This window comes from Hylobates moloch, unplaced genomic scaffold (assembly GCF_009828535.3).
Source record: "Hylobates moloch isolate HMO894 unplaced genomic scaffold, HMol_V3 SCAFFOLD_9, whole genome shotgun sequence".
Lineage (NCBI taxonomy): Eukaryota > Metazoa > Chordata > Mammalia > Primates > Hylobatidae > Hylobates > Hylobates moloch.
The window spans coordinates 45642232-45654660 of NW_026652284.1; the positions used below are offsets into that span (position 1 = coordinate 45642232).

At 42.6% G+C, this 12429-nt stretch overlaps 1 protein-coding gene across 1 annotated transcript in view; it reads left to right on the plus strand.

Annotated features, from left to right (window-relative positions):
- TCEA1 (transcription elongation factor A1) overlaps positions 1–12429 on the plus strand; it is a 57470-nt gene that overhangs the window by 26489 nt on the left and 18552 nt on the right. The window contains exons 4-6 of the mRNA XM_032759773.1: positions 3388–3475; positions 9167–9312; positions 10399–10455. Of these exons, the coding sequence (XP_032615664.1) occupies positions 3388–3475; positions 9167–9312; positions 10399–10455 (291 nt within the window). The remainder of the gene's footprint in view (positions 1–3387; positions 3476–9166; positions 9313–10398; positions 10456–12429) is intronic.

Here is a 12429-nt window from a genome sequence, read left to right on the forward strand (position 1 = left end):
CCATCCTGGCTAACACGGTGAAAACCCGTCTCTACTAAAAAAATACAAAAAAATTAGTCAGGTGGGATGATGAGCGCCTGTAGTCCCAGCTACTTGAGAGGCTGAGGCAGGAGAATGGCGTGAACCCGGGAGGCGGAGCTTGCGCTGAGCCGAGATCGCGCCACTGCACCCCAGCCTGGGCAACAGAGTGAGAGTCCATCTCAAAAAAAAAACAAAAAACAAAAAAAACCCACCTTCTTTTTGCCCTTTAACTATTTGTCTATTAGTGTAGACTCGCAGGTTCCTTTTCTGTACAATGGATTGTAATACATTACTATTCAAATTTAATTCGCATAAATTTTACCCCACTATAATTTTACCTATGCTGTGTGTGTACTTAGTTTATATTACCTTTTTTAATGGAAATATTTTGTTTTCTATCATAACTATTATTTTTATTGGTTTCAGAATAATTTAGTCAGTTGGCTATACCATATTTTAGTTGATCACTTGCCTGTTGTTAGATTTGTTGTTGTTTTTAACTTTATGGCGGTTGTAACTAATGTCTTGATGGACATCTTTCTGCCTAAAGCTTTTTCTTTACATTGTTAGCTAGATTTCTACATTTACTACTACTGCTACTAGGTAGCACATTGTTGAATACTTAAGATATGCCAAGCATTGACCTGTATTAATGCATTTAATCCTCACAACAATCCAGTTTGGTAGGTGCTATTATAATCTCCCACTTTATGATGAGGAATCTGAGGCACTGAGTGGTTAAATACCTTGCACACAGTTGAATCGGTGGTGAATAGCCAAGCTGGGACTTGATTGCAGACAGCTGGAGTTCAGAGCTGGAGCACTTCCTTCCCTGCTAGCTGGGGTGTGTTGCCCACAACACTGTATCAGATAGTAGGGATGCTTCTGAGGCTGTTCATGCCTCTTACTGCTCTGCTTTCCAAAAGGATTGTACTAAATCACTGTGCCAGAGCAGTGTGTGAGATAGTTCTGCTGTCCCTTTGGCAGCATTGGATCCTTGCTGGATCATATTTCATTGTTATATCAGTTTTCCCTTTTAAATGCTTTCTACCCTATTACTTTTGGACCATTTCTTAGTCCTTGCCATGTGTCATTATTAATCTTTGTTTTCAGTGTTACAGTACTATAGCATCTTTGGGATTTGAGCCTTCAAGGTAATTATTGAGAATAACAAGGAGCAGTAAAATTATGTGAAAACTAAAGTGTATGTGCATGTTTTATCAGAGGGCAATTGTGTTTTAGGTTTGACACACTTCAACTTTACAAGATGAGTTCTACAGTTGTGATTTCAACCATTCTCTTATCAGTGATTCTCATCCAGATAACTATATATTAGAGTTGTCTAAGGAACTTTAAAAAATAATGATGCTTGCGCCTCACTGCCACAGATTTGGATTGAATGGATCTGGTTTGGAGCTTGGCATGAGGATATGTTTAAAAGCTCCTTAGGTGATTCTGCTATCCAGTTGGATATAGTTTCTTCTATATTCTATACAGAGAGATGTGAAGAATTGAAAGAATTCTTTATGTAGCTTTTATTGCTTATGTAGGGAGCAAAATGTACTTAACTGGTGTACTTTGTACACCAGTTTGTACAGTAGACCCAAATGTTTTCTGAACTTAGCTTCAAGGCTATGTGTTTTGTTTTTGTTTTGTTTTTTTGAGACAGGGTATCACTCTGTCATCCAGGCTAGAGTGCAGTGGTGCAGTTATAGCTCATTGCAGCCTCAAGTTCCTGGGCTCAAGCATTCCTCCTGCCTGGGCTTCCTGAGTGGCTGGGACTACAGGCATACACCGATTTTTTTTTTTTTTTTTTTGAGACAGAGTCTCACTCTGTCACCCAGGCTGGAGTGCAGTCGCACAATCTCGGCTCACTGCAACCTCCTCCTCCCAGGTTCAAATGATTCTCCTGCCTCAGCCTCAGCTGGGATTGCAGATGTACGCCACCATGCCCAGGTAATTTTTGTATTTTTAGTAGAGACAGGGTTTCACCATATTGGCTAGGCTGGTCTTGAACTCCTGACCTCAAGTGATCCACCCTTCTCAGCCTCCCAAAGTGTTGGGTTTACAGGTCTGAGCCACCACATTCGGCCCCAGGCAGGCACCAGTTTTAAAATTTAAGACTGTGTTGATTGATTTAAAAGTGAATGTTTCTTTGGGCTGTTGAAATATTGCACTGACTCAACCTATTTTTATGTACCTTATTTCATATCTCATTGCTTACCTCTTTTTTTTTTTTTTTTTTTTTGAGACAGAGTCTCGCTCTGTCGCCCAGGCTGGAGTGCAGTGGCATGATCTCGGCTCACTGCAACCTCCGCCTCCCGGGTTCAAGCTGTTCTTCTGCCTCAGCCTCCTGAGTAGCTGGGACTACAGGCGCGTATCACCACGCCCGGCTAATTTTTTTGTATTTTTTTTAGTAGAGACGGTTTTTTACCATGTTAACCAGGATGATCTTGATCTCCTGACCTTGTGATCTGCCCGCTGTGGCCTCCCAAGGTGCTGGGATTACAGGCATGAGCCACTGTGCCCAGCCACCTCTTTAAGTCTTAAAGCTTGTGCACTCTGTATTACTTTATAGATCATTTAAGATAGAGAAGGTGCTGGGTAGGTCTTACTCATCCTGAGGTATTTTCTATGAAAGTGTTTTTTATTTACCATCCCAGGAATATTTATTTATATTTTGGATACCACCTTAAATTTTCTAACTTTATGGAAATTTATTAAAAACAATATTGCTGTATATGCTTTAATTTTTATTTTATTTGACTTTATTTTGAGACAAGGTCTGGCTCTATTGCCCAGGCTGGCATGCAGTGGCGTGATCTTGGCTCACTGCAGCCTCCACCTGCTGGGCAAAAGCCATCCTCCCACTTCAGCCTTCCAAGTAGCTGGGACTACAGGTGTGCACCACCACGCCCGGCTAATTTTTGTATTTTTTGTAGAGACAGAGTTTCGTCATGTTGCCCAGGCTGGTCTCAGACTCATGAGCTCAAGCGATCCACAGGCTCCCAATGTACTGGAATTACAGGCGTGAACCACTGTACCGGCCTGTGCTTTCATTTTTAAAGTAACAGTGCAGATATTTCCATATTCTTCCCATCTCTTTGTTCCATATACTTTCCTCCCTTTAGGTTCCCATGGCATGTGAATTTGTAGTTCCTACCAAATGAGGGAATTTATTTGCGAGTGTTGACTGAACTTGCATTGTGAAAAATAGTACATGTGCTAATAGCTTATGCAAACTTCATCTACTTGTAGGAAACTTAGGATTTTAGTTCATGTTGTGCAAATAGCCTGTTAACATGCAATATTTTAGTTTTTAGTTTTTACAAATGCTAGCAACTTAAGAGATTTCATAATTTTCAGATGGGCCATCAACTGAGAAAGACCTTGACGAAAAGAAAAAAGAACCTGCAATTACATCGCAGAACAGCCCTGAGGCAAGAGAAGAAAGGTACTTCACAGTATAGACATTTATTTATATTGAAAGTCATAGTTTTACTTCCTGCATCAATTCCCCTGTCTAATGTTCCCCTATCTACACTCCTTTTTTTGTTTTCTAATCAAATGGAAGTAGTAAATGTATGTAGTCATGTATTCTAATTTATTTTTTTTCAGATTTCTTGAACATTTGAGAGGTAGAAGACATTGAATAAATAAGTTATTTATATTGTACTCAACAAGTTTAATTGAATGGGATTGCTGGGGTAGGCACTGATAGAATTGATAATGGAGGTAGTGATTAGGGATTCAAATGGTTACTTCCTCTATTTACCACATTTTTTTTTTTTAAGATTTATTTTGGCCCTTGATCTCATTCTCCTTTGCATGCTTTTTTTCTTCCTTTTGAATTTAGCAATTTGTGGCCAGGCACGGTGGCTCACTTTGGGAAGCTGAGGTGGGAGGATCACTTGAGGTTAGGAGTTCGAGACCAGCCTGGCCAACACGGTGAAACCCTTTCTCTACCAAAAAAAAAAGAAAAAAGCCAGGTGTGGCGACATGTGCCTATAGTCCCAGCTACTTGGGAGGCTGGGGTGGGAGAATTGCTGGAACCCGGGAGGCAGAGGTTGCAGTGAGCCAAGATCATGCCACTGCACTCCAGCCTGAGCAATAGAGTGAGACCTTATCTTAAAAAAAATCTATATATATATAGCAATTTGTTATAAGAACTTAAAATGTGAAGTTCATTAACAAAGAGTTCAGATTGTCCCTCACCTCCTATGAGGCCTTTGCATGTGTTCTTTCCTGTTACATCTCATAACTATGCAGTATTGAACATGTTGCTTACTCATAATTGGTTAAATAGAAATCGTTCCTCTGTTCTTGGGAAGCTGGTAGGTTAATAGTCAACATTGATTTAAAGCAATGGTTCTTGAAAGTGTGGTCCCTGGAAGAGGAGAGAACCTGACAGCTTGTTAGAAATACAGATTCTCAGGCTTCGTCCTGTAACTACTGAATCAGGAATTCTGGTGGGGAGGGGCCCAGATACCTGTTTTGAGACAGAGTCTTGCTCTGCCGCCCACTCTGGAGTGCAGTGGTGCAATCTCGGCTCACTGCAACCTCCACCTCCGAGGTTCAAAGCAGTTCTCCTGCCTCAGCTTCCCAAGTAGCTGGGATTACAGGCACCCACCACACCTGGCTAATTTTTGTGTCTTTAGTAGAGATGGGGTTTTGCCATGTTGGCCAGGCTGGTCTTGAACTCCTGATTTCAGGTAATCCGCCCTCCCCAGTGTCCCAAAGTGCTGGGATTACAGGCGTGAGCCACTGTGCCTGGGCTTTTTTATTTTTTATTTTTGAGACAGTGTCTTGCTCTGTCACCCAGGCTGGAATGCAGTGGCGCAATCTCAACTCACTGCAACCTCCGCCTTCCAAATTCAGATGGTTCTGCCTCAGCCTCCTGAGTAGCTGGGATTATGGGTGCATGCCACCACACCTGGCTAATTTTTATATTTTTAATAGAGATGAGGTTTCACCATGTTGGCCAGACTGATCTTGAACTCTCAACCACAGGTGATCCACCTGCCTCAGCCTCCCAAAGTCCTGGGATTATAGGCGTAAGCCACTGCACCCAGCCCGTGTTGAAGTATTTAGGACATTAACGCTACTACTGATTTTAACTTTGTTTCTCAATATTTTCCCAAAATTGATCATGCACTCTTCATGTTAATGTTAATGTCTCGTACACTGTTTTTTGTATTTGTATTAACTATATTAAATATATATTAAACATATTAACTATACTAAAAGAGGTAAGTCAAAGGTGGGCCTCAACAGCAGTTGTTAATAAAGTTTATGCAATTTTTTCTAATGTATATCCGTTTAGTTTTCTTAAATCTGGAATAGTTCCTCAGTCTCTTGTTGTCTTTGTTTTTATTATTTTATTTTTATTATTATTATTTTTTGAGACAGAGTTTCGCTCTTGCTGCCCAGGTTGGAGTCCAATGGCGCAATCTCAGCTCACTGCAACCTCTGCCTCCTGGGTTCAAGGGATTCTCCTGCCTCAGCCTCCCAAGTAGCTGGGATTACAGGCATGCGCCACCACGCCTGGCTGATTTTGTATTTTTAGTAGAGACGGGGTTTCTCCATGTTGGTCAGGCTGGTCTTGAACTCCTGACCTCAGGTGATCCGCCCGCCTTGGCCTCCCAAAGTGCTAGGATTATAGGCCTGAGCCACCACGCCCAGCCTTGTTTTTTTTTTTTTTTTTTTTTTTTTGAGACGGATTCTGGCTCTGTTGCCCAGGCTGGATTGCAGTGGCACAATCTTGGCTGACTGCAACCTCTGCCCCACAGGTTCAAGCGATTCTCCTGTCTCAGCCTCCCGAGTAGCTGGGATTAGAGGTGCATGTCACCACACCCAGGTAATTTTTGTACTTTTAGTAAAGATGGGGTTTCATCATGTTGGCCGGGCTGGTCTCGAACTCCTGACCTCAAGTGATCCACCCACCTTGGCCTCTCAAAGTCCTGGGATTACTGGCATGAGCCACTGCGCCCGGCCTCTCGTTGTCATAATTTTATCAGTTTTACGTGCTTGACGTGTAGGTATAGAGCCTGTCTGCAAAAGAAAAGTACTGTGTGTGAAGTCTGATAAAGTAACTGATCGGTATCTATCTACACACCCTCCCCGCACCCCCCCACACAGAAATACAAAAGGATTGAGAAACGAATTCGAGGAGTCATGTAAAGAAAGATAGAAGGTTAAATTTAAGTTGCTTGTAGCTAAGCAGGATTTTATATTTTGGGTGCAAGAATTTAAGGAGAGGCCGGGCGCGGTGGCTCATGCTTGTAATCCCAGCACTTTGGGAGGCCGAGGCGGGCGGATCACGAGGTCAGGATGGAAACCGCGGTGAAACCTTCTCTCTACTAAAAAATACAAAAAAATTAGCCGGTCGTGGTGGCGGGCGCCTGTAGTCCCAGCTACTCGGAGAGGCTGAGACAGAAGAATGGTGTGAACCCGGGAGGCGGAGCTTGCAGTGAGCCGAGATTGCACCACTGCACTCCAGCCTGGGCGACAGAGCGAGACTCCGTCTCAAGAAAAAAAAAAAAAAGAATTTAAGGAGAAAGTAATGTGTTTAAATGCTTAGAAAGGAAGGATCAGAATGTAGGAAGTGGGACCAGCAGTAGTGAAACTAGTGAGGAAAAGTTTCCCTCAGTCCATATGGGCAGTTTCCCTTGGTTCCTGTGTAGCATTTGGCTACAGACACAGAAGCAAAAGCATTTAATCAAAGTGTTTAAGAAGTGGGTTTTTGGCTGGGTGTGGTGGCTCACACCTGAAATGTCAGCACTTTTGGGAGGCCAAGGTAGGGGGATCACTTGAGCCCAGGAGTTTGAGACCAGCCTGAGCAACATAGGGAGGCCCTGTCTCTACAAGTAATAAAAAACATTAGACAGGTGTGATGGCACATGCCTGTGGTCCCAGCTACTTGGGAGGCTGAGGCAGGAGAACCGCCTGAGCTTGGGTGTCATGACTGCAGTAAGCAATGGTTGTTTCACTGCACTCCAGTCTGGGTGACAGAGTGAGACTCTGTCTCAAAAAAAAAAGAAAAGAAAAGAAATGAGTTTTGGGGCCTGGCACGGTGGCTCATGCACTTTAGGAGGCCGAGGCGGAATTATCACTTGAGGTCAGGAGTTCGAGACCAGCCTGGACAACATAGACCCTTTCTCTACCAAAAAAAAAGGTTTATTTGTTTGTTGGATTATTTTTTTTTTGGAGACAGAGTCTTGCTGTTTTACCCAGGATAGAGTGCAGTGGCGTAGTCAAGGCTTTCTGCAGCCTCAACCTTTCAGTCTCAAGCGAGCCCCCCACTTCAGCCCCCAAGTAGCTAGGAACACAGGTGCATACCACCATGTTTGGCAAAATTTTAAAACTCTTTTTGTAGACCCTGGGTCTCACTATTTTGTCCGGGCTGTTCTTGAACTCCTGGGATTACAGGCATGAGCCAGCTTGCCCGGCCAAAAAATATTTTTAAAATTAACTGGGCATAGTGCCATGCACCTGTAGTCCTAGTTACTCAGGAAGCTGAGGCAGGAGGATTGCTTGAGCCCAGGAGTTCAAAGCTGCATGAGCTGTGATGGCACCACTGCACAACTCTTGCTCTGTTCACCATTGTGAAAAGTCTTGCTCAGTTGCTCAGGCTGGAGTCTTTAAAAAAAAAAATAAATGGGTTTTTAAACATTGGTTTGCTCATTTGTTTATCACTGACAGGCATTATGCTACATAATGAAAATACAAAGAAAAGTAAATCCTAGTTTTTGCTCTTGAGAAACTCAAGTCTGATAGAGAAAAAAATGTATGAAAAGTCATCATATACAAACCTGTGTGAATCAATATTTTGGGAATACAGGGGGAAATCAGTGAAGGCTTCAAAAAGGAACTGACTAAATTTAGAAGGTACTAATGACCGTCTTACCCACAGGCACCTGTTTGTGAAGTTTAACAGTGGTTATGTTTTGGAGAGAAGGCAAGGCAGTATGTTCTTGCAGCATTGCAGCAAGCCACATCTATGGATGGTGGATGATTTAATCAGTCTTTGAAAAGAGTTATGGCAGCTGTCTTCAATGCGATAAAGCTTAATTGTAATCATGAAGATTATTTTGGAAAGAACCCATTTTAGTGATAATCCAACATAAGAAGCTACTCAGAAGCAATTGAAAGGATTAGGTTGACCGGAAAATTATAAAACTGCCTAAATGTTCATATTGAGGTGATGTTTCTGGGGAGAAACGCACCATTTTATAGCCTCATGACTCATCAGTACACATGGTATTTGTCTCACTGGGGACCTCACTGTCTAAGTGGAACAAGGTTTTCCTTTTTCTTTTTGTTCTTTTCTTTTTTTTGAGTTGGAGTCTCGCTATGTCACCTAGGCTGGAGTGCAGTGGTGCAGTCTTGGCTCACTGAAACCTCTGCCTCCTGGGTTCAAGTGATTCTCCTGCCTCAGCCTCCCAAGTACCTGGGATTACAAGCGTGTGCCACCATGCCCAGCTAATTTTTGTATTTTTAGTAGAGACGGGGTTTCACCATTTTGCCTAGGCTGGATTCGAACTCTACTGGCCTCAAGTGATCTGCCTCTCTTGGCCTCCCAAAGTGCTGGGATTACAGGTGTGAGCCACCATGCCCGGCGAAACAGGGTTTTTCAAGCATTCTCTCTCTCTGTCTCTAGTTTTGGTTGAAAGCTGTCATTCTCTGGTGTGAACCTGGGAGGTGGAGCTTGCAGTGAGCCGAGATCGCACCACTGCCCTCCAGCCTGGGTGACAGAGCAAGACTCCGTCTCAAAAAAGAAAGCTGTCATTCTCTGGTCCCATCCCTTCATCCCTCTCCTTATACCAAGATCATTGCTTTTCATTTATTGTACTGAGCTATAATGGGTATTTTCTCTATTAAAAATATTGCTTAATATTTAAAATGAGAATCAAACATAAAATGTTTAGTTTAAAAAAAGGCATACTTGTCTCTTTACTAAATTGTAAAATTTTTAACTTCTTTTTAATCTGTATGCAGGCAATTTTTTTCCCCCTCACATAAAGGTCACTGAGCTACTGTGTCATTTATTTAGGCCCCAAATTTTGTTTTTACAGCATGATAGTAATATTGTTACTTTGAGAGGATTGTTCTTGATTTCTTTTTGGGGTGTTTGTGTGTATTTCAGTACTTCCAGTGGCAATGTAAGCAACAGAAAGGATGAGACAAATGCTCGAGATACTTATGTTTCATCCTTTCCTCGGGCACCAAGCACTTCTGATTCTGTGCGGTTGAAGTGTAGGGAGATGCTTGCTGCAGCTCTTCGAACAGGGGGTAAGTCCAGTGCATGTTATTTCTCAGCCCTTTGGTCACCACCACCAACCACTGCCATCTCCAACTCCATGTTGCTATTTGATGAGTGTCACCCTGTGGATAGCCCACCCACTGCTGCTTAGCTTGGGGAGAAGTTGTTGCTGATACGGGTCTGTTAAGGGGGAGAGGAGGAGGAATACTGGGGCATTTGCTTATTACTATGTAATTGTAAGAAATAGATTCCCTCTAATACATGGATGTTTTCCCTGATTTCATAGTAATGTACAGTTTTTTCTCACAAATCTTTTGTTTCCCCCCAATTTAATCTGCAAACTATATACCCTGATCTTATATTGAGAGTTAACAATACTGAATCGTTAAATAGTATGACATATAGTATGAACGTTTTCCATTTTCTAGTTAGAAAAAGGAGGGGTGAGTCTTGATTTATATATGGGAGCTTAATTTAGTTTGAAAGTATCCAGTCTTAACATGTAACATTTTGTCTTTAAAGTTTTATATACAGGAATATTTATTATTTTATACGAATTCATCCTTTTTCTTTTCTCTCATTCTGCACCATGGCTAGTTTGACCTGTTTTTCTCCTTACTCTGCCCTTTCTACTTTGATGTCCTTACTGTCTATTTTTTCTTCCTGGTTTATTTCCTTCTATCCTCTTGAATATTTGTATAGGAGTCTTCTGAGTGTGTCTGTATATGTGACTGGCAGATTAAATGAATGATTTATTTGCATTGAAGCCTGAGTCACAGGAGACTAGACAGTTCTTTCTGTAACTTTCTCTCCTCTCTGCTGGAGCAGCCAGAATTTATGGAGTTACGAAAGATGAATTGCCTGCTAGATCAGTTACTTCCTGTGCCTGAGGGATCAGGAGTCATCAGTGCAGGAGCACTGTGGGTATCAGATGAAGCCCAGAAAAGGAGTCTAGCAGGCAGCGAAGTGACCAGATTCTAATGAACTAAACTGAACGGCTTCTTTATGTCAGGCAAATGGGGTTTAAGAAATAGGAATGCAGTTTAATTACCTGGTATTAGAATTTTCTTTTAATCTGTTACAATAATTTGACAATTCTTTATGCCTGTTTTTAGATGACTACATTGCAATTGGAGCTGATGAGGAAGAATTAGGATCTCAAATTGAAGAAGATATCCTTTGTGTGTATATTCATAATTGTTTTTTTTAATAAGTAATATTTATTGAACACATACAAATGCCAGGCACGGTTTTACATGCAGTAGTCCTTCCAATGAATTAGGTGCTCTCATCCCATTTTACAGAGAGAAAACAGAAGCAGAAGAGGATCGGTCATTGTTCTAGATCACATAGCCTGACACTGACAAGGCTGGGATTCCAATGTAGGGAATTTGGCTCCAAGCCCATGACCTTGACCACCACGCTAGACTTTTTCCTTCATGTTGAAGCTGAATGAACTAGAAACAGTGAAGTTTAGAAGGACCTGTCTCTTTGGAAACTGAAACATATAAATCCCTGGTAAAATTGCTTCAGATAGCAGGAGAGTGAAAATATGATTGAGAACGAGGAAGGCAAACCGGTAACATAATTAGAAGAGATTACAAAATACACGAGAACATTGGGTGTATCTCATTGGCAACTCAAAAACCTAAAGAATTTCGCTTTCCTAGCAAAACACGAGTGTCCAAGATTGACTTTATGTACTTGGCAGGACAGGCTATGTTATATTGTGGTAACAACCTTGAAATTTCAGTGGCTTAACACCACAGAGGTTTCTTTCACACATTAAACTGGACAAATAGGAATTTATTTGTCCTATATGTCCATCACAGGCTAGCTGAGGACTCTGGGCTTTGGGTCATTGTCCTCTAGGACCAGGCAGGTGGAGTGGCCATTGTGAGTGGTGATGTGGCAGAAGGTAAAATGGATAAATTGCATACTGGCTTTCAAAACTACTGCCGAGGAGTGACATCTATTACTTCTGCTACGAGCCAGAAAGGTCACTTGGTGTCACACAACTTCAAGGGGTCATAATTGTTTTAAGTAATCTGCTAGCTTAATTTTTCCTGTTGGTATAGAAGTCAAAGTCTTATTCTTCACTTTTATCTTGATTGTATTGGTTTCTTGGAAAGGAGAAGGACATCTATGTCATTTTATTTGTCTTGTTTTTCCTGTTATTGAAAAGGAAAGTAGCTGGGCGCGGTGGCTCAAGCCTGTAATCCCAGCACTTTGGGAGGCCGAGGCGGGCGGATCACGAGGTCAGGAGATCGAGACCATCCTGGCTAACACGGTGAAACCCCGTCTCTACTAAAAATACAAAAAATTAGCCGGGCGTGTTGGCGGGCGCCTGTAGTCCCAGCTACTCGGGAGGCTGAGGCAGGAGAATGGCGTGAACCTGGGAGGCGGAGCTTGCAGTGAGCGGAGATCGCGCCACTGCACTCCAGCATGGGTGACAGAGAAAGACTCCGTCTCAAAAAAAAAAAGTACAGTATCGATGGCATTTTTCTGCCTTGTAGATTGAGACTGTAGTGTCTGAATTTAAGTTGTGCAAAAGGGCATGGAAAGCACACACATGTAAATGTGAAGACTTCTCAGTTAGGGGGACCTCAGAGCACACACAGTCACCTGAGCTCGTTATCCCAGAGGAAGCGTGTTGATGCTAAGCACCGGGAAAGGGCTCCAGGAGAGGGGCACTGTGTGTGGGTAGGGGCAGGGAACATCTAGGTGGCTGTGTAACATGCGATTGTCCTGGTTGAGGAAATGGCCTTATTAGGAAGGGAGCTGTTCCAGGGTTCAGCTTTGGCAGTGGCCTCTTCTACGGAGAAGAGCCTGCTGAGGTAGCTCCTGCTGAGCTGAGGGAGGAGATGAACCCTCACGGCCATGCTGAATGGTCTCTTCTGAGACCCTACGGCAACTGTGTGACCAGAGAGACTTTTAGGATCCTTAGTAGAATTCGGATTTGGGCAAGTAAAGCTTGAATAAGTTCAAGCTCCTTTTCAAACATGTGCTTTCTCATGTTGAGTACTTGAGTTACTTTTTGAAACCCGGTTGACTTGCATACTGCTGCACTAAACATTTAGGACATAAAACATGACTAGGCTGGGTGCGGTGGCTCACGCCTATAATCCCAGCACTTTGAGAGGCCG